Source organism: Mastigoproctus giganteus, chromosome 11 (genome assembly GCF_048544385.1).
Source record: "Mastigoproctus giganteus isolate SK-2022 chromosome 11, ASM4854438v1, whole genome shotgun sequence".
Taxonomy (NCBI): Eukaryota; Metazoa; Arthropoda; class Arachnida; order Uropygi; family Thelyphonidae; genus Mastigoproctus; species Mastigoproctus giganteus.
In genome coordinates this window covers 98,491,290-98,510,131 of record NC_143585.1, presented here as the reverse complement: position 1 = coordinate 98,510,131, position 18,842 = coordinate 98,491,290, and the positions used below count along the sequence as shown (strand labels likewise).

At 36.5% G+C, this 18,842-nt stretch overlaps 1 protein-coding gene across 1 annotated transcript in view; it reads left to right on the top strand.

The window, feature by feature from the left end:
* LOC150078287 (uncharacterized) overlaps nt 1-18,842 on the top strand; it is a 910,840-nt gene that overhangs the window by 514,496 nt on the left and 377,502 nt on the right. Inside the window, 2 exon segments of the mRNA XM_090384522.1 lie at nt 754-1,115; nt 4,767-5,041. Coding sequence (XP_090240648.1) covers nt 754-1,115; nt 4,767-5,041 — 637 coding nt within the window.

Here is an 18,842-nt window from a genome sequence, read left to right as displayed (position 1 = left end):
ACTTTTTCAACAGAATACTTTTTTTATAAACAGCTGTGATAGAGAGAGCAAGCAGTAGCTAAAATAGCATATGACTGCCACCTAGCAGGGCTGATTAAACTCTAAAACAATTTCTTCTTTATTCTACTGGAATAAAGAAGAGAAAATAAGTAAAATATTCTGTAAATTGGGTTGCTTGAGTTAACTCATGCAAATAAATTTTTAACATGTAGGCTATCTGAGTTATCTCAGACAAATCAGAAACTTTGCTAATTCAGAAAATGCTTCAGAAAATTTTCTTGTTTAGGCTTCAAAGAGACTTAAATTTTCCTTTATTGGTAGCCAAATTTGAGATGATACCAGCTTGACCCTCCATGGACGAAATAAATAATAAAGTGATACTACAGCCATCATTTTTGAAGTAAATACAAGTATATGAAGCATTATTAACTAAGGGAAAGGGTAAAGATGAAATTGATTTGTTTTATTAATGATTGTAATTAATAATTGATTTTGATTAAATGCATTTTCTCTGGCTACATGATAATTATATAAATCACTTATCAGGATTTCTTTAATATATTGTGTTTTAACATTGTAAACATCCCCTTTTCTTTTCTTTTTTTCTCTCCAGCTCCTTTTAGTGCTCAGTTTATAATTTAAGTTTAGTGTTGTGGAATCTGTACTTGAGAAAATTTTATTAAAAATTAATTTTTGTATTTTAATTGATAACCTTTTATCACTTTTCTTTCCCCCCCCCCTTTTTTTTTGCAGGATAGCAGTCCAAAATCTCAGTCTAGTGCGGCTTCTGAACCTTTATGTGATGTATCCATCCGTAAACAAAGTCCATTAGCAAAGCAGAGACGGGCTTGTATTCATTCTAGTCCATTATTTCCAAGCTGCAGTGGATATCATGATGAATGTAATGAAAATGAAAAGGACTTTCGTCATGACAGTGTAAATAAATCATCTGTCACTTCCACTACTACTGCTGTTATTACTATTACTACTGCTATTGTAACTACCACTGCTACTGCCACCACAACTACTGGTACTACTGCTACTACCACCACAACTACTGGTACTACTGCTACTGTAACTACAGTTGTACCATCCAATCTGACATCTGACTATAGGTAAAAATTTCAATTTCTAATTATTCTTGCTTACATTGTGAGGCTATCTTGTGCAGATTTGATACATATGCTGGATGATCATGAAATCAAAAGGACTTTATAGGATGATTTATGCAACTGGAAAAAGGCAGTAACTTTACTTTAGAAAAAAATGCCAAAATCACTTCTTAACTAGATTAATAAATTTATTACTTTCATAAGGGTAGTTTTTGTGATATAGATTTTAATCCATATGTAAACTGAAATCAAATAAATTATAAAATTGTAAAAATGTAGGAAATAATTACCAAACTACATGTACTGTAGTACTGTTTTCACTCATATAGTTTTTTTTTTTTCATTTATCACTTATTGTGCAATATTTAATGTGCAAAATATACAGCTGCAGATGTGAAGTAATGTTTCCTAGGATAGATCTGTATGTTAAATATAATTTATATGAAAGGCAGGTAAACAGTTTATTTACTGATAAAACAGTAGATTTATATATACTGGACTTGCAGTAATTAAAAGAGAGAACTTCACTGAATAAACCAGCAATAACATTTTTAATTTGGCAAAGATGATATAGTTCTTGATGAGCTGAATGGATATCAGCAAGCATGTTCACCCTTTCTTTTGTGATAAAGGAATAAAAACTTAATTAGTTGAAGTTTATGTGGTAAGAAGGAGGTAATGTATAATAGTTGTTTGAAAATTTTCATATTTATATAAACAAAGAACTCACTTAGGTGACTTGTAAATATAATTATTATTTATTTATTTTTTTTTTTTGGTAGTTGTTGGCACATAAGCTTCTGTGGCCATAATGCACCTCCCAAGGTTTTTGCAGTACTTTGATCCAAGCCCGAGGCGGGAATCGAACCCGCGACCTTGGGGTTTCCAGGCAGGCACTTTACCCACCCGGCTAGCCCGGTCGGCTAAATATAATTATACCACAACCATTCCATAAAAAATATTGAAACCAAATTATATTTGCATCTGCTGAGCCATCTAGATTCATTTTACCTATAAGAATATGCTGTCATTAGGGCTTACAATACCGGTCAAAGTCTTAATACTGGTATTTCGGTATTTTTAATTTATGAAACCGGCATAACGGTATTAATACTGATATTCCAAAAACAAACGTTTTTCTCAATAAATTTTGATGCCAATTAGGTTCAATAAAGTAAGGAAAAAACATGTACTGTAATTACTTGAATTCATGTTTTAAATAAACTTTTATTGCAATAATAAATATTCTGAAAAAAAATCACTAAAATACAGTTATTCTAAAAACAAAAAAATACATATTGTTACAGCAAAGTTTAGTGATGTTTAAGTATCCACACTACCTGTCCGAATAAAGTGAGCTCTTAAGAAACATAAGCAATCAATAGTATGATCATTTAAAATGGATCTAATTTTGGTACATACAGTATTTGGTTAGTGGCAGAAAATGCCCTTTCAGATTCTATTCTGGTACTATTGTACTGAGATAATCGGAGACAATTTCAGTCCATATTTTCTAGGCTTTGAACTTTTTTAGCAAAAATAATTAAAAGTATTTCATTAATTTCCAACTCAAGTTCATCTTTTAAAATCTCATTGGAGTCAGGCAATTTTTTATTTTGGAAAGAATTTGTAGAACACTGATGTTCTGTTCCGTATTGGTCATCAATGGTTGAATTATGTTCATCATTTTCTGAAGGAAAAAGACGTTTTATTAAGCAAAGTATAATTTTCACTATAGTATCTTTACTGAGACTGGAAGAGAGCAAAGAGTGGGGATAAAGAATAAAGAAGAGAGCAAAGAGTGCAGTTAAGGAATTCTTCACATATATAAATGCAAAGGACAGAAGGATAAATCAGATTGGACCCTTATGCAATGGACGTGGGACAGTATTAGATACCAAAGCTGAAGTTGCAGAGGCACCTCCGTAGCCAGGTGGGCAGGAGCAGCAGTGTGTAGCACATGCTTCTTGATTAATAGGAGTTTGAGGTTCAAGCCTGTGACCACCAAATATGGAGGATGCGGAAAAAGTCAGGGAATGACCACCGCATATCACCAGAGTAATATGGCCTTAGTTGCTAATGATCCTAAAAACCAAATAACAACAACAACAACAACATGAAGTTGCAGATGAACTCAACAGTTACTTTGCATCTATATTTACATAAAAAAACCCTTTGTGTCAATGAGATATTATGGAAATGAAGTTGAAAAAATGTAATTAATGATATTGAAATTTCAAATGATTATTTAATGAGAAAACTTTTGCACCTACAGGCGAGTAAGGCTCCTGTGGTTGATGGCATATACCCTATAATCTTAAAGGAGGTGGCAAGTGAGTGCATTGACCCATTAAAGCTAGTTATGAGAGCATCACTGGACTCAGGAGAGATTCCGTTGGATTGGTGTAAATTGGAACGTAAAGGCGGTTATAGGAGTGTAACGGAAAATTATCAATCGGCCAATCTAACTTCAGTAGGGAAAATCATTGAGGCAATGATCAAGGGTGGAATTTAGGATCATTCAGGCAGAAATGGAATTCTGTAGGATAATCCTACAGAATAAGGGAAAATCATGTTTAATAAATCTGGTTAGCCATTTCGACAGGTCACTTGTGAGCTGGATTTAGGAAATAATTTCGACATTGTTTATTTGGATTTCATCAAAGCATTTGACTCAGTTCCACATGAGTGGTTACTGTATAAGTTGGATCAGGCTGGAATCATATGGAAAATACTTAGATGGATAGCATGATGGCTTGCGGGCACCAGGCAGAGGGTTGTGATAAATGGTTATTCCTCAGATTTGGTTAATGTAAGAAGTGAGATTCCCCAAGGATCACTATTGGGACCACTGTTGTTTCAGAATATCTTAAATCACATCTATGAAGGGATGGAGGGTGTGAGGTCTAAACTTGCAGATGATTAAAGATCAGTAGAGTAGTTAATGATTGCCGCCAAGCAGAGCTTCTTCAGAGTGACCTAGATAAACTTCTGGGATGGTCAGAAAAGTGGCAGCTATGCTTTAATTCAGCAAAATGCAAGGTCTTATACCTGGGAAACAGCAACCCCAAAATAACTTATACACTTGGTGGAGTTCAACTAAAGTAAGTAGTGGAGGAACGGGATTTGGGAGTACGATATGGTCAGACATGAAGTTGTCCAAGAATTGTGGACACGTTGCAGTTTTGCGTGGTGTCCTATCGATGATTTATCGAACATTTGCTAGTAGAGATAATGACATCATAATCACATGACTTTTATAACCTTTACGTGATTAAATTATAAACAATTATTTTTTTTAACATTAGTACTGAAAACCAATATTTTTTGTATCGATACCAGAAAAAAATGACCGGGATCTCGGTATTGTAAGCTTTAGCTGTCATCCTATAGTAGTGTTATGCTTCTCAAATAGTAAAGTGAATAGTGTGACATGAATGTTGTGTCATGTGGCCTAATGCTTAAAAAAAAAAAAAACAGACACCCGAATGCTATGTTTTGTGGTGATTAATGTTTTTAATTGAGTCAGTGAAAGCAGAGTTTTCTTTTCCATAATGAAGATAGCATTCCAGTAGACTTTAATGAATATTTAAATATATTGTTATTTATTATATCTAGCAATGCATCTGCAACTGGTAATTGTTAAAATTTTAGTCTTCTTAGAGAAAAGTGCTGCCAAATGACACCATCACCAGGAAGAGAGAGTCCTCCATCCATTTTCTGCAGACCTACTATTACTCATTCTAGTCAAATGGATTTTCTAGAATTTTTGGAACTCTTTCGTTCTTTTATGGTACGCTCTCGAAAAGATCTTCGCAATTTGTTTGAACAAGTGACTACACCTTCCAAAGGAATTCAAGAGCCACCATCCCTTGAACCCAACTCAGAATCATCAAAAATAGCAATTACAACTGCAAATCAAATGCTAGGTAAGTGATTTTTTTTATCTCCCGCCTTTTTTTTTTTTTTTTTTTTTTTTCACAAGAGCATAACCATTTATTGTACAGTCAGATTAAACTGGACAACTATCATTAGACTCTCATTAGTGTTGCTTGATTCAAATCACATAATGTATGTACCTATGTATCCTTAAATGCTGTAGTTAATCTAAAACATGTTTAAGGGCATAATCAGATTTATGCTGGTATTCAGTTAACCAAATTCTTTCCTTGCACCATCATGATGGCAGGACTCTTAGTAATGTTGAGTATGCTGCCATACCCCATGTACCAGGTCAGAAAACATTGCACCTTGATATGAACCAACATAAGCAGGGGACAAGGTGTGAGTATCCCCATCACACAGAGGAATGGTTGGCATACTGTCATCAGGCAATACTGAGATGACTCTTATCACCTCTTTTTCTTATTGGAAGCTTGAAGTGGTGAAAAGACACCATTTTAGTCTCCAGAACAAAGCCCCACCTTCTTCCAACTCTTACATCATGCAGTTTAAGAGTCATGTCTTTTGAGTTTATGATGAGCTCAATATCTTTACATTTCAAGGGTACAGTTGTATACAGTTTTGTCAGGTCAGCTACTAGATAGTCAACCAGACTAAAACACATTAGGAGGCATATGGATCAACTATAGTATGACCTCACACCCTCTACTTGGTCAGCTAGTGACTGGAGGTAGTCCAGGTAGTGTGTGAGGGGGATGTGCTGTTGAGGCCATGTTATATCAAGTATCTGGGCATATTGTGGCTATGTGTACGTCATATTCAAAAATTTAATTAATTCATATGTCTCCCCCTCCTTTTAATTTATCTAACACAATGCATTATGAACAGTCAGATTGATAGAACAAACTTATCTATCTGTGATAACATCGAAACTTCCAAAAATTTCCTCATTCATATCACAAATAATTGAAATCTCAGTAATGTTCATTTCCACCTACAATCTGCTAGGCCCTGCATTTCTTACTTGTCAGTTGCCTCAAGAACAACATGTCTCAGTTTCCTTAATTATCTACTTTAATTCCTTTTGCTTCAAAGGTGGTGCACACTCTGTTATATTCCTTCTAAATATATGCTCTGTTATATTCCTTGTAAAGCATTCCCAATCCAGAATCTCTCTTTTTGATCTCCTCTTATTTAAAAAATCTCTTTACTCCATTCTGTAAAATTCATCTTTTGCCTTTATCATTCTCCCCAAAACCTTTTGACCTCCTTTCTTTGAAACTTAACTTTCTCTAATCTAACTTAACTAACATTTATGTAGCCAAGTGGTCACTGCTAAATATGATTAACATTTGTATTGATTGATTTATTGTAAACTCCACTGACCTGGTGGTCGTGCCAGAGTATAAACAAGAACATTTTAGGAAGTTTCTTTGGTGATTTTAATGTTCACAACATCATCAGCTGACAAGTTTTCTAGTTACACAGCTCCAGCTAATCAGGATGCTGAGGTTTTTGTGATTACTAATGATATTACACTACTTGTTCATTTACCTACCAGAATACTAAGCAATGCTAAAAACACACCCAACAATCTTGATTTCTTCCTCACCAACAACCCTTCAAAGTACAACTTGGTGATAGTCTCCTCTTCAGTGGAGTCATGCTCTCTCTCTCACATGGCCAGTTTAATTTCAGTCTCGTTTCACTTGGCATGCATTACAAAAATGCAAAATGTGATGACTCCTCTTTCTCTTTTCTTCATATCCTAATGTTTGTTCAGATCATATCTCAGATCAAAATTCTTTATTCCTCATTCTGTACAAAAATCTCATCCTTTGTTTTCCAGTAAATGTGCTGAAATGTTCAATATTGCAGTTAGCTTATATCCAGATATCCAGCTTCATTTTCTGCTCCTACACTAAAGTTTGCAACAGTTAGTCATGTAAAACAGTTATTCATCAATCTAAACTCCATTTTGAACAGTCTAAGGTTGAAAACTTGCTTCTTGTCCAAATGATAATTGCACCTTCTGTTCTCTAGCCAAAGCAGTTGGCCATGACTTCCATCCAACTATACTTCCACCTTTGTTACACCATGGTGGTTCTGTTATATCCTCAGCTAAAGATAAAGCTAATTTATTAGTATTCAACCTTTCTTCCAACCCTTTCGTCGATGATCTTGGTAAATCACCTCCTATTATACCAATACACTCCACTCCTATCATCTTCCAACAGAATGATATCAGAACAATGCTCCATGTCCTGATTGGATTTCTCCATTTGTTCTCAAATCTCAGCTTGCTTCTATTTTGTGTTGCCTTTTTTCATTTTCTTATTCCATTATTGTTTCATTGTACTTACCTCTACTCTTTCCAAAGTAGTGGAAACCCATCTGTTCAATGATTTCCAATAAGCATTTCATCAGTGCTGGTCCACTAGTGACATCTTGGCTTATGTTACTTATCTTTTAAAGAATTCACTGGAAAAGGCTGGAAAAATTAAAGCAGTGGCTCAGCTTTTTACCATGTCTCACATAAAGGTCTTCTAAACAAGCTCCCATCTTATGAATTGACATCTGTTTTCTTGCAGATGGGTATCTAGTTTCCCCTCTCTGACCACTCTCCACTTGTAATGGTAGATGATTCTGTCTTCTAACTCTCAACTAATGCTGGTGTTCCCCAAGGTCCAGTTTTTTTTCTTCCAGTCTTTTCTTCTTGTATATTAGTGATCTTTTCCCACTGGAAATCCTGTTTTTGTTGATGATAGCATACTACATTCCACTTTCTACTTTGAAAAAACTTGCCTTGAACAAACAGCTTCAACTTCTGGAATAGTTATCTTGAATTCCTTAAATACTGATCTCCAGGAAAGTGAAATCCGGTGTTGGCAGCTGCAGCTGTTGTAAGCTGATATCCTTTCCAATCTCTGAGGAGGATGTCCTGCAGTGGGTCATTGGATGGGAGGGGGGGGCTTCTGTGCTGTGCTGTGTATTCCTTCCTTTTGGTGGATTGATGTAGTTTTTAGGGGAGGGAATTATCCTCTAATGGCCTTCGTGAAGATATTTAGTTAGTATAGGGAGAAGTTGGGATGGATTAGTTGCCTTTATTTCTCTTGAAGTTCAAGAAGAAACTAGCTTGTGTTCAATAGGCCTCCACGAATTCCCTGTATTTCTTTTTTGTGGATGATTGATAGAAAATTTGAGTTATGGATGTCAAAAGTATATTATGCTCATAGATGCAATAGTGTGCTATGTCACTGGCCAGTGGACCACCAGTTTGAGTGTTCTCATGCATGACTGTAAGCACCTCTAGGATGGCACAGTGTAAGCTTTCTCACACTGGCAGTTCACCAGATAATCAGAATCAGAATCCCAGGATTGGTGACGGGTAGTGTTAAAACTTGAGGAACATTTTTTATAGTAGAATAAACTTTGGTATTTTGCTTCTTCCAATGTATCCGGTGAATTTTTTCACAAATCCCTGGGTGATAAGAAAGGTGAAAGGGTGGCAGTTGTAGAATTTGGGAACACACTGATAGATGGATAGATAGGTGGATGGATAGTACAGAATACAACTGGGGCACAAATTTAAGTCTCGTCTAGGGTGTATAAAACACTTGCGCCAGCACTGGCTGCAACCATCCTTCCTCAATTTAAGTTTATGTCCCTCATGTGTAGTCTGAGAAAGAGGACGGAAGAATGCCATCAGCATTAAGCTTGCCCAATTCATTCAAAGCCTTAAACATCTCAATCTGATCACCTTGCAGTTGTCTAGTTTCTAGATGCTGCTATTTGCAGATCCAAAGCCTTCCTTGGTTAGAGCACTGTTTTGTTCCCCTTACCAAATTTATTGTCCTTCTTTACACCCATTTTAGAAGATCAACATTCTTCCTAAGACGAGGCCTCCAAACTTGTATTCAGTACTCAAGATGCAGCCTAACCATTGCCTCACACAATGAGATAATCACTTAACCCTTCTGGGTTAAGTGATTATCTCACTTAACCCAGAAGGGTTAAGTGAAGTCTGTCTTAACCCAGAAGGGTTAAGACAGACTTCACATCTGTCTGCACAATTATTTCCAGATCTTTTTCATTTTTCAATACTCTAAGTATAGTACCACACAGTTGATACATTAATATTGGCTTACTGCTCCCCATACGAAGTACCTTGCATTTCTCAATTCTCACTTCTCATTCTAGCTGCCTATTTTGTCTAGATCGTGTTGCAGTTGCAGTAGCATACCCTGATTGCTGTGATGAACTACCCTACCAACCTTCATATTATATGAAAACTTATTCATTAAGCCTGATATGCCTTCATCAATATCATTAACAAACACAGAAAACAAATATGGGTTCAGTATTGAACTCTAAGGGAACTCTGCTAATAACATTCATCCAAGAAGAATAGTGCCCATTGATAACCCCCCTCTCTCTCTCTCTCTCTCTCTCTCTCTCTCTCTCTCTCTCTCTCTCTCTCTCTTCTCCCACTCAACCATCCCTTTATAAATAGAAGCAACATGCCCTTAATGTTGCACATAAAAGCAGTCTTTTATGTGTAACACTATCAAATTTTTGAAATCTACAAGGGCTGTTCAATAAAGAATGATCAGAATATTTTTTTCAGAACATACCTTTATTAATCATACCTAATTTGATGGTACTTTTCAAAGTACCATCAAAATAGGTAGTTCCCCATTTGATGAAATGTACTTACTGCAATGTTTTTGCCATTCTTAAAAAAATGTGGAAGCTATTTTTTAATGTCTGTTTGAGAATCACCTCCAAAGTCTTTACAATTTCTTCTGACATCTGGAAACATTTTCCTCTCAGCCCCTTCTTTAACTGTAAAGTTAAAAATAAAATCACATCGCGGGGTGCAAGGTCCATGCTATACAGCAGATGAGGAACACATTTGACATTAATGCTTGCTAAGTACTCAATGACAGTGTGAGGTTTTGCATTGTTGTGATGCAGCATCCACCAACCTCAATGCAGTTATGGTCATTTGCAATGAATGTGATCCTGCAGTGTGCAGTGCAGTTCTGTGGTGATGTCCCATAACAATCATATGACATGGCACAACATGCTATTAAACCATTCCTTGAATGTCAAAAACAGAGATGGCCATAACTTTCCTGCAAAAGCCACAATTTTTTTCATTGTTGACAATGACATAGACTTCCAAACAGAACTTTCTCTGGGTTGAAATGATGGAGCCATATCTCATCTGCTGTTTTAGGTTTGAGGGCGAGAGTAGCCTGTGCGGACGTAGCTTATTGCCGCTCCTGGAACAGAGAAGTTTTTTCTTATTTATTTTCTGTTTTATTAGCTTAAATTGGCATATTAACTTATTTTCTAAAGTAGCTTTATATTCCTAGTTACGATACTTAGTTTAAAGTTTAACGTAGATAGAGATTTTGTAGGTATTACTTAGTATCGGTAAGGGTATCAAATCCACGTGTTACAAGTTGCAGCTCCGTTGAACGAGAGGTTTTTTTTTTAACCATATTTAGCCGATTTATTAACCAATTGTTATATCAAATTATTTTCTGTAAGTAGCTAGTCAGGATCCTTAGTTTATTCTGAATTGAGACAGTGAGATTTGGAAGTTAATCGATACTTAAGTGTCCGTAGATTTACCATTCGTAAATTGCCGCCATTGTTACACGATACAAAATATCTCGAACTAGATAGCATAAGCTTAGTATAGTATAGTACATAATATAATATTGTCAATTAATCAGTAAATCTATTAATCTTGTTGAACTTCATTGCCAATTAAATTGTACTTTTAACTATATACATATAGTATATGTATATAGTTAAAATAAATAATAATTAGCAAAAATAAATAATTAATACTTAACTTGATACGGAAGTCATATTAAGGGATTTCGTAGATAACGCTCGATACTGAAACATAAATATAGCGTTATAACTGTGTTAGGATACAAGTTTAGGGTTTTAATATTGAAATTTTATTGAAATTAAATCGAAATCATGACTCAGACCAGAGCAGCAAAGCAAAAGGCTCCAGCTAATGGGAGTGCTGTGGCTCAGGGGAAAACTGAGGGGGGCAGTTGCCCTCTGAATCACAGCCTTTTAAAATACACTATTTGCTTGTTGTTTGTGGAGCAGTCAGGTACGGGACATGATACTGCCATGGGGGATATCTTTGTATGTGCGCGATGCAAGGAGTATAAGGAAATCAGGCGACAACTCAGCGTTGTCGCCTGATTTCCTTACACCATCAAGCTCTCAGCTGCCCACACCAACGCCAGAGCTTGCACTTGGGCATCACGCAACACAGCGGCAACCCCCAAGACAGAATGCGCTGGTCCCAAAGGAACTAGTAGTTGTTGGTGACTCTATTATCGGGGAAACGGGAAACATGCTTTGTAAAAAGGATAGGTGGAACAGGACCAGGGTGATACCCTACAAAAGGGTATGTCTGCCAGGGGCAAAGGTTGATGACGTAGAGCGAATATCATCTATTAAGGGCACAAAAGGTGATATAGTTGTACACACGTTGGCACTAATGATGTTAAGAGTAGGAGACCGGCGGAATTACTTAACAAGTACAGGTCACTGTTCAAAAAAAGCCGTGAATTATGGTTGAATTTGAAAGCGTCTGCAATTCTGCCCAGACATGATAGGAGGGAGTATATGATGAGAGCCCTGTCAATCAATTCAGCCCTGGAAAGATTGTGCAAGGCTCAAGGGGTAGAATTTTTTTCAGCCTGGTCTGTACTTGTTAACAGGAGAGACTGCTTCTACAGGGATGGGATACACTTAAATAGAAAGGGTGCAAGAATGTTTGCTGATGCTATCGAGGCAGTGTTAGGTGGGTCGGAAAACTGCTAGATTGGTGGGATACAAGGACTAATAGATTAACAGTAGCCACTGGCAGAGTGAAAGTGATTCTTGCACTGCTTCTATCGGTATGAGCAGCAGCTTGGAAAATAAGATGCAGGATATTTCAGAGACTTCTGGGAGTCATTGTGGTACAAGTAAACACATGGGTTGTGTGAGGGTAGCTAAGAAAAAGAACAGGTGCATGTATACTTGCATGTACACCAATGCTAGGAGTTTGGTAAATAAATTTGATGAATTTGAGGTATTGCTCAAAGCATCAAAGGCGGATATTGTTGGGATATCAGAGACGTGGTGTCACACAGATATAAGTAATACAGAACTGGAATTTGGGGAGTACAACGTCTACAGAAAGGATAGACAGGATAGAAAGGGAGGAGGAGTTTTGCTATTAGTTAAGAAACACATAAAATCCAAGGAAGTGAAGCCAGTCGACATCGCTGGACAGTGCAGTGTCGAGTCAGTTTGGTGGGACATAAGCATTGGGAGATCAAAATTGAGAGTAGGAGTGTGCTATAGGCCTAATGACTCTGATGAGTATAATAAGAAACTGTACAGAGAAATAGAGTGGGCCAGTAAATCAGAGAGTCTTATAATAGGGGATTTTAATTTCCCAGATATTGACTGGAATTTGTGGGTTGGTCACTCACACACTAGCAAGGCTTTTGTGGATTTATTGGATGATTGTTTTCTAAATCAGAATGTTCGGGAGGCAACTAGAGGGAGGAACACTCTTGATTTGATTATCAATAGTGATTCTTCATGCATTATGAATCTGCAGATACAGGAACCACTAGGTGGCAGTGATCACAGTGTGCTGAAGTGGGATTTACTCAAGGAGGTAACTACCATCAGGGGTAAAGGGAAGAGTTATTGCTTTCGTAAAGGCGACTATGAAATTCTATACAATGGGACCAACTGATGATGTTACCAACAGCAAATTCAAAATGGGAAGCAGTCAAAGAACTTATCTTGGAAGCTACTAGGCTTTACATACCAACTAAGAAATATTGTTCAAGGTTCAGGCCTAAATGGATGTCAGATGAACTAATGAGACATATGGCAGAGAAGAAAAATGCATGAGATACATATAAATTAACATGTGAAACAGAAGCCTATGATAGATATAAGTTGATCTGTAACCAAGTTACAAAGAGGTTAGGCAGGCGAAGGCAGATTACGAGAAATCTTTGGCAAGGGATGCAAAGAAAAACAGCAAGGGGTTCTTTACTTATGTAAACTCTAGAAGGAAGGGGATGAATCAGATTGGTACACTTGATATCGATGGTTCATCTGTTCATGATCCTGCTCAGGTAGCTAACAAACTAAATCAGTATTTTGCATCTACATTCACACATGAGGAGTTATTCAGGAAGGGGAATGCCATAGATGAAGTAAACACTGGCAGTGAGTTAGATGATCTTGTAATAATTGAGAGTAAAGGGGAGGAGAAATTGTTGAAGATAAATACAAGAAAGGCACCTGGGATGGATGGGATCTATCCAGTTATATTAAAGGAAGTAAGCAATCCATTAGCCATAATTATGAGAGCTTCCTTGGACTCAGGGGAGGTACCCACAGACTGGAGATGTGCAAATGTCACCCAAATTCAAAGTAGGATCAGAGGCTGACACAAGTAATTATAGACCTGTGAGGTTAATTTCTGTTCCAGGAAAATTAATGGAAGCACTGGTTAAAGAAGACTGCAGGATCATCTTGACAAGAATTCAGTTATAGCTCAGACACAGCATGGTTTTGTTAAGGGAAGGTCTTGCCTGACCAATTTGATTGGATACTATGATGTAGTCACAAAAGAATTGGATGCAGGGAATAACTTTGATATTATATATTTGGACCTTAGAAAGGCTTTTGATACTGTTGCACATGTAAGACTGCTGCACAAATTGGAGCAGTGTGGCATTGGTGGCAAATTGTTGCTATGGATAAAGGGATGGTTGAGTGGCAGAAGACAGACAGTGGTAATTAATGGACACTGCTCATCGTGGACTAATGTTATTAGTGGAGTCCCTCAGGGTTCATTGTAGTGTCCATTGTTGTTTTCTATATTTATAAATAATATTGATAATGGTATATCAAGCTTAATGTCCAAGTTTGCAGACGATACAAAGATTGGTAGGGTTGTTAAGGACGCTACTGATGCTATGCTGCTGCAACAGGATCTGGAAAGGTTGAGCAGATGGGCTGAGAGGTGGCAAATGAAGTTTAACATTGACAAATGTAAAGTACTACATATGGGAAACAGCAACCCCAGAGCAATGTATCAACTCTGTGGTACTACACTGACAGTGGTAGAGAATGAAAAGGACCTGGGGGTAATTGTGCAGGCAGATATGAAGTTCTCTGAGTAGTGCAGACAGGCTGCAAGAGTAGCTCATGGTGTCTTATCAATGATATACAGGAATTTTTCTAGCAAGGATAGGGAGGTGATTATTCCCTTGTATAAGGCAATGGTCAGGACGCACCTTGAGTACTGTATACAGGTCTGGAGGCCTCATTTGAAGATGGATGTAGAGCTGCTGGAATGGGTACAGAGAAGGGCAACAAGGTTAGTGAACGGAACGAAGGGTTGCTCCTACAAAGAAAGGCTTAAGTTTTGCAAATTACAGTGTCTGGAGACTAGGCATTGACGAGGTGATCTGATAGAGGTGTACAAAGCCTTGAATGGTTTGAGCATGCTCAATGCTGATGGGATACTGCCTCTTGCTCAGAATAATCACCTGTGAGGTCATAAATTCAAATTGAGGAAAGACAGATATAGAATAGATGTGCGGAAATTTGCCTTTAGCCAGCGGGTAGTTGGTTGGTGGAACAGACTTCCATCCCTTGTTGTGGAAGTTGATAGCCTAAATAAATTTAAGGCTCAGCTGGACAGGTATTTCGAATGAACGGAGGGGTGAAGTGGAAGGATTTTTTTTTTTTTTTTGACTGATGCTGCATAAGCTTGCTTTCTTGCATTATATGCCTCTACTAATGCTAATGCTCTTATCACCTTGGGCAGAATCTCAACATCTTCAGTGACCATCCATTGCAGTTCCTGACAAAACCTCCATGCACACTTGCTGTTACTCAGGTGTGAGTAGGACTTACAATACTGGTCAAAATCTTATTACCGGTACTTCAGTATTTTTAATTTATGAAACCGGGATACCGACATTCCAAAAACAAACTTTTTTCTCAATACATTTTGATGTCAATTAGGAGCAATAAAGTAAGGGAAAAAACAAGTACTGTAATTACTTGAATTCATGTTTAAAATAAACTTTTATTGCAATAATACATATTCTGAAAAAATCATTAAAATACAGTTATTCTAAAACAAAAAAATACAGTTATTCTAAAAACAAAAAAATACTTATTGTTACTGCAAAGTTTAGTTATGTTTAAGCATCCACACTACCTGTCCGAATAAAGTGAGCTCTTAAGAAACATAAGCAATCCATAATATGATCGTTTAAAATGGATCTAATTTTGTTTGGTATATAAAGTATTTGGTTAGCAGCAGAAAACACCCTTTCAGATTCTATTCTGGTACTATTGTACTGAGATAATCGTAGACGATTTCAGGCCATATTTTGTAGGCTTTGAACTTTTTTTAGCAAAAATAATTAAAAGTATTTCATTAATTTCCAACTCAAGTTCATCTTTTAAAATCTCTTTGGAGTCAGGCAATTTCTAATTTTGGAAAAAAATTGTGGAATACTGATGTTCTGTTCCATGTTGGTCTTCCATGATTGAATTATGTTCATCATTTTCTGAAGGAGAAAGACGTTTTATTAAGCGAAGTATAATTTTCACTATAGTACCTTTACTGAGTCTGGGAGAGAGAGAGAGAGAGAGAGAGAGAGAGCAAAGAGTGGGAATAAAGAAGAGAGCAAAGAGTGCAGTTAAGGAACTCTTCCCATATATAAATGCAAAGAACAGAAAGACAAATCAGATTGGACCCTTATGTAATGGATGTGGGATAGTATTAGATAACATAGCTGAAGTTGCAGATGAACTCAACAGTTACTTTGCATCTATATTTACATAAAAAACCCTTTGTGTCAATGAGATATTATGGAAGTGAAGTTCAAAAAAAATGTAATTAATTATGTTGAAATTTCAAATGATTATTTAATGAGAACTTTCGCACCTACAGGCGAGTAAGGCTCCTGTGGTTGATGTCATATACCTATAATCTTAAAGGAGGTGGCAAGTGAGTGCATTGAACCATTAAGGCTAGTTATGAGAGCATCACTGGACTCAGGAGAGATTCCATTGGATTATTGTAAATTGGAACATAAAAGCGGTTCTAGGAGTGTAACGGGATATTACCGACTGGCCAGTCTAACTTCAGTAGTAGGGAAATTCATGGAGGCAATGATCAAGGGTGGAATTTAGTATCATTTAGATGGAAATGGAATTCTGTAGGATAGACAGCATTGTTTTGTAAAGGGAAAATCATGTTTAACAAATCTGGTTAGCCATTTTGACAGATCACTCGTGAGCTGAATTTAGGGAATAATTTCGACATTGTTTATTTGGATTTCAGCAAAGCATTCGACTCAGTCCCACATGAGTGGTTACCTTATAAGTTTGAGCAGGCTGGAATCATAGGGAAATCCTTAGATGGATAGCACCAGGCATAGGGTTGTGATAAATGGTTATTCCCCAGATTGGGTTAATGTAAGTAATGGGGTTTCCCAAGGATCAGTATTGGGATCACTGTTGTTTTTGATTATCTTAAATGACATCTATGGAGGACGTGAGGTCTAAACTTGCAGATGATGTAAATATCAGTTGAGTAGTTAATGATCGCCGCCAAGCAGAGCTTCTTCAGGATGACCTAGATAGACTTCCGAGATGGTCAGAAACGTGGCAGCTGTGCTTTAATTCAGAAAAATGCACGGTCTTACACCTGGGGAACAGCAACCCCCAAAATAACTTATACACTTGGTGGAGTTGAACTAAAGTCAGTAGTGGAGAATACAGTCAGACATGAAGTTGTCCAAGAATTGTGGACAGGTTGCAATGTTGCATGGTGTCCTATCGATGATTTATCGAACATTTGCTTGTAGAGATAGCGACGTCATAATCACATAAAGGTGATTTTATAACCTTTATTTCATTAAATTATAAACAATTGTTTTTTTAACAATTAGTACCGAAAAACCATTATTTTTCGTACAATACTGGTATTTCAATACTGGAAAAAAATGGCAGAGATTACGTATTGTAAGCCCTAGGCGTGAGTAGTCTTGGAACTCAGCATGCACAAACATGTGTCATATGCAAATGGTCATGGAGAATGCCATATGTGCTTCCTAGTGATATTCTCAAAACATCTGCGAGTTGCCTTACTATTATACAACGATCCGTCATGATTACAGAAGTAGAGTTTATGGTTTCTGTGGTGACAGCAGTGGCTGGAGTTCCAGGACTGTTGATTTTTGTGATTGAATCATGTCCATCTTTAAACATTCTAATGAATCTAATAATGAGTCAACCTCAATTTTTTAACAAAACTAAAGAAAACACTAACTGAAAGTTAATGAGTTGTTACATCAAGTTTATGAGGAAGATACTGTGTCAAGAGCACGTGTTTGAATGGCATAAAAGATTTTTAGAAGGAAGAGAGAGAATGTGGAAGATAATGAATGACCATGCCATCCGGTCCATAAAAACTGATGAAAATGTGGACTGAGTAAGGATATTGATTAGAAATGATTATGGTTTAAGCATTAGAATGCTTGATCAGAACTCAGTATAGACAAAGAAACAGTCAGACAAATTTAACTGAAAATTTAGGTATGAGAAAAATGTGCGCTAAGATGGTGCCAAAAATTTTGAATGAAGATCAGAGAATGAGAAGACTCCAAGTTTGTTAATATAATATCTTTTGAGAAAAAGGAAGAAAATCCAGACTTCCTGAGTACTGTAATTACTTGTGATGAAAGTTGGCTGTTCCATTATGACCAAGAAACTAAGAGACAGTCAGTGCAGTGGAAGGCAAAACAATTCCCTAGACCAAAAAAAAGCATGAATGTAAAAATAAAAAACAAAAACCAGTCTTCTTGTTTTCTTTGATACTAAATAATTTATTATGGCTGATAAGTTCAACCAAATCAGACATAGTACATTGAAGTTCTGAAAAGACTGCATGAAAAACTTTGAAGGAAGAGACCTGAATTGTAGAAGGATGGTTGAATGCTCCATCCAGACAATGCTCCAGTACATAGCACTCTCTCCATTCACCTGTGTGTGTGTGTGTGTGTGTGTGTGTGTGTGTGTGTGTGTGTGTGTGTGTGTGTGTGTGTGTGTGTGTGTGTGTGTGTGTGTGTGTGTGTGTGTGTGTGTGTGTTGCTGTCCATTTTAAGACATGGACAGCAAAAGTATGGCCACATGGAAAATACGTGGGACATTAAATAATGAATGAAATTTCATATGGAAAAGTAACTTTTGGGTTCTGAATTTCCTGTCTTGTGGGTTCTGAATTTTTCAGACTGTAATATGCCAAAATAGCATAATTTATACTATATACAATATATATATAGTTTGAGGACCTGATCTGAATTTAACTATCCACTAAATTAGATTTACAGGTTTAGGTAGAAGTATTTTAAAATTTATAATATTTATAGATCTTTTAGAGTGATAATTTTGATATGGGATTGGCAAATTATTAGATGCTAGTTTGTTATACAGAGCTTTGATGTTATATATATATATATATATATATATATATATATATATATATATATATATATATATAGAACTTTTCACAGAAATGGAAGCTATCCTGAGACACTGATACAGAATGATATTAGCATGTACAGATTTGAAGATATTGGATGACTTGAGTAAGGCTTACATATTGAAACAATGCATCTCTTTTATTATACAGATTTATATCTTTTGAGTGGTGAAGATTTCAGTTTTTAAACCCAGATA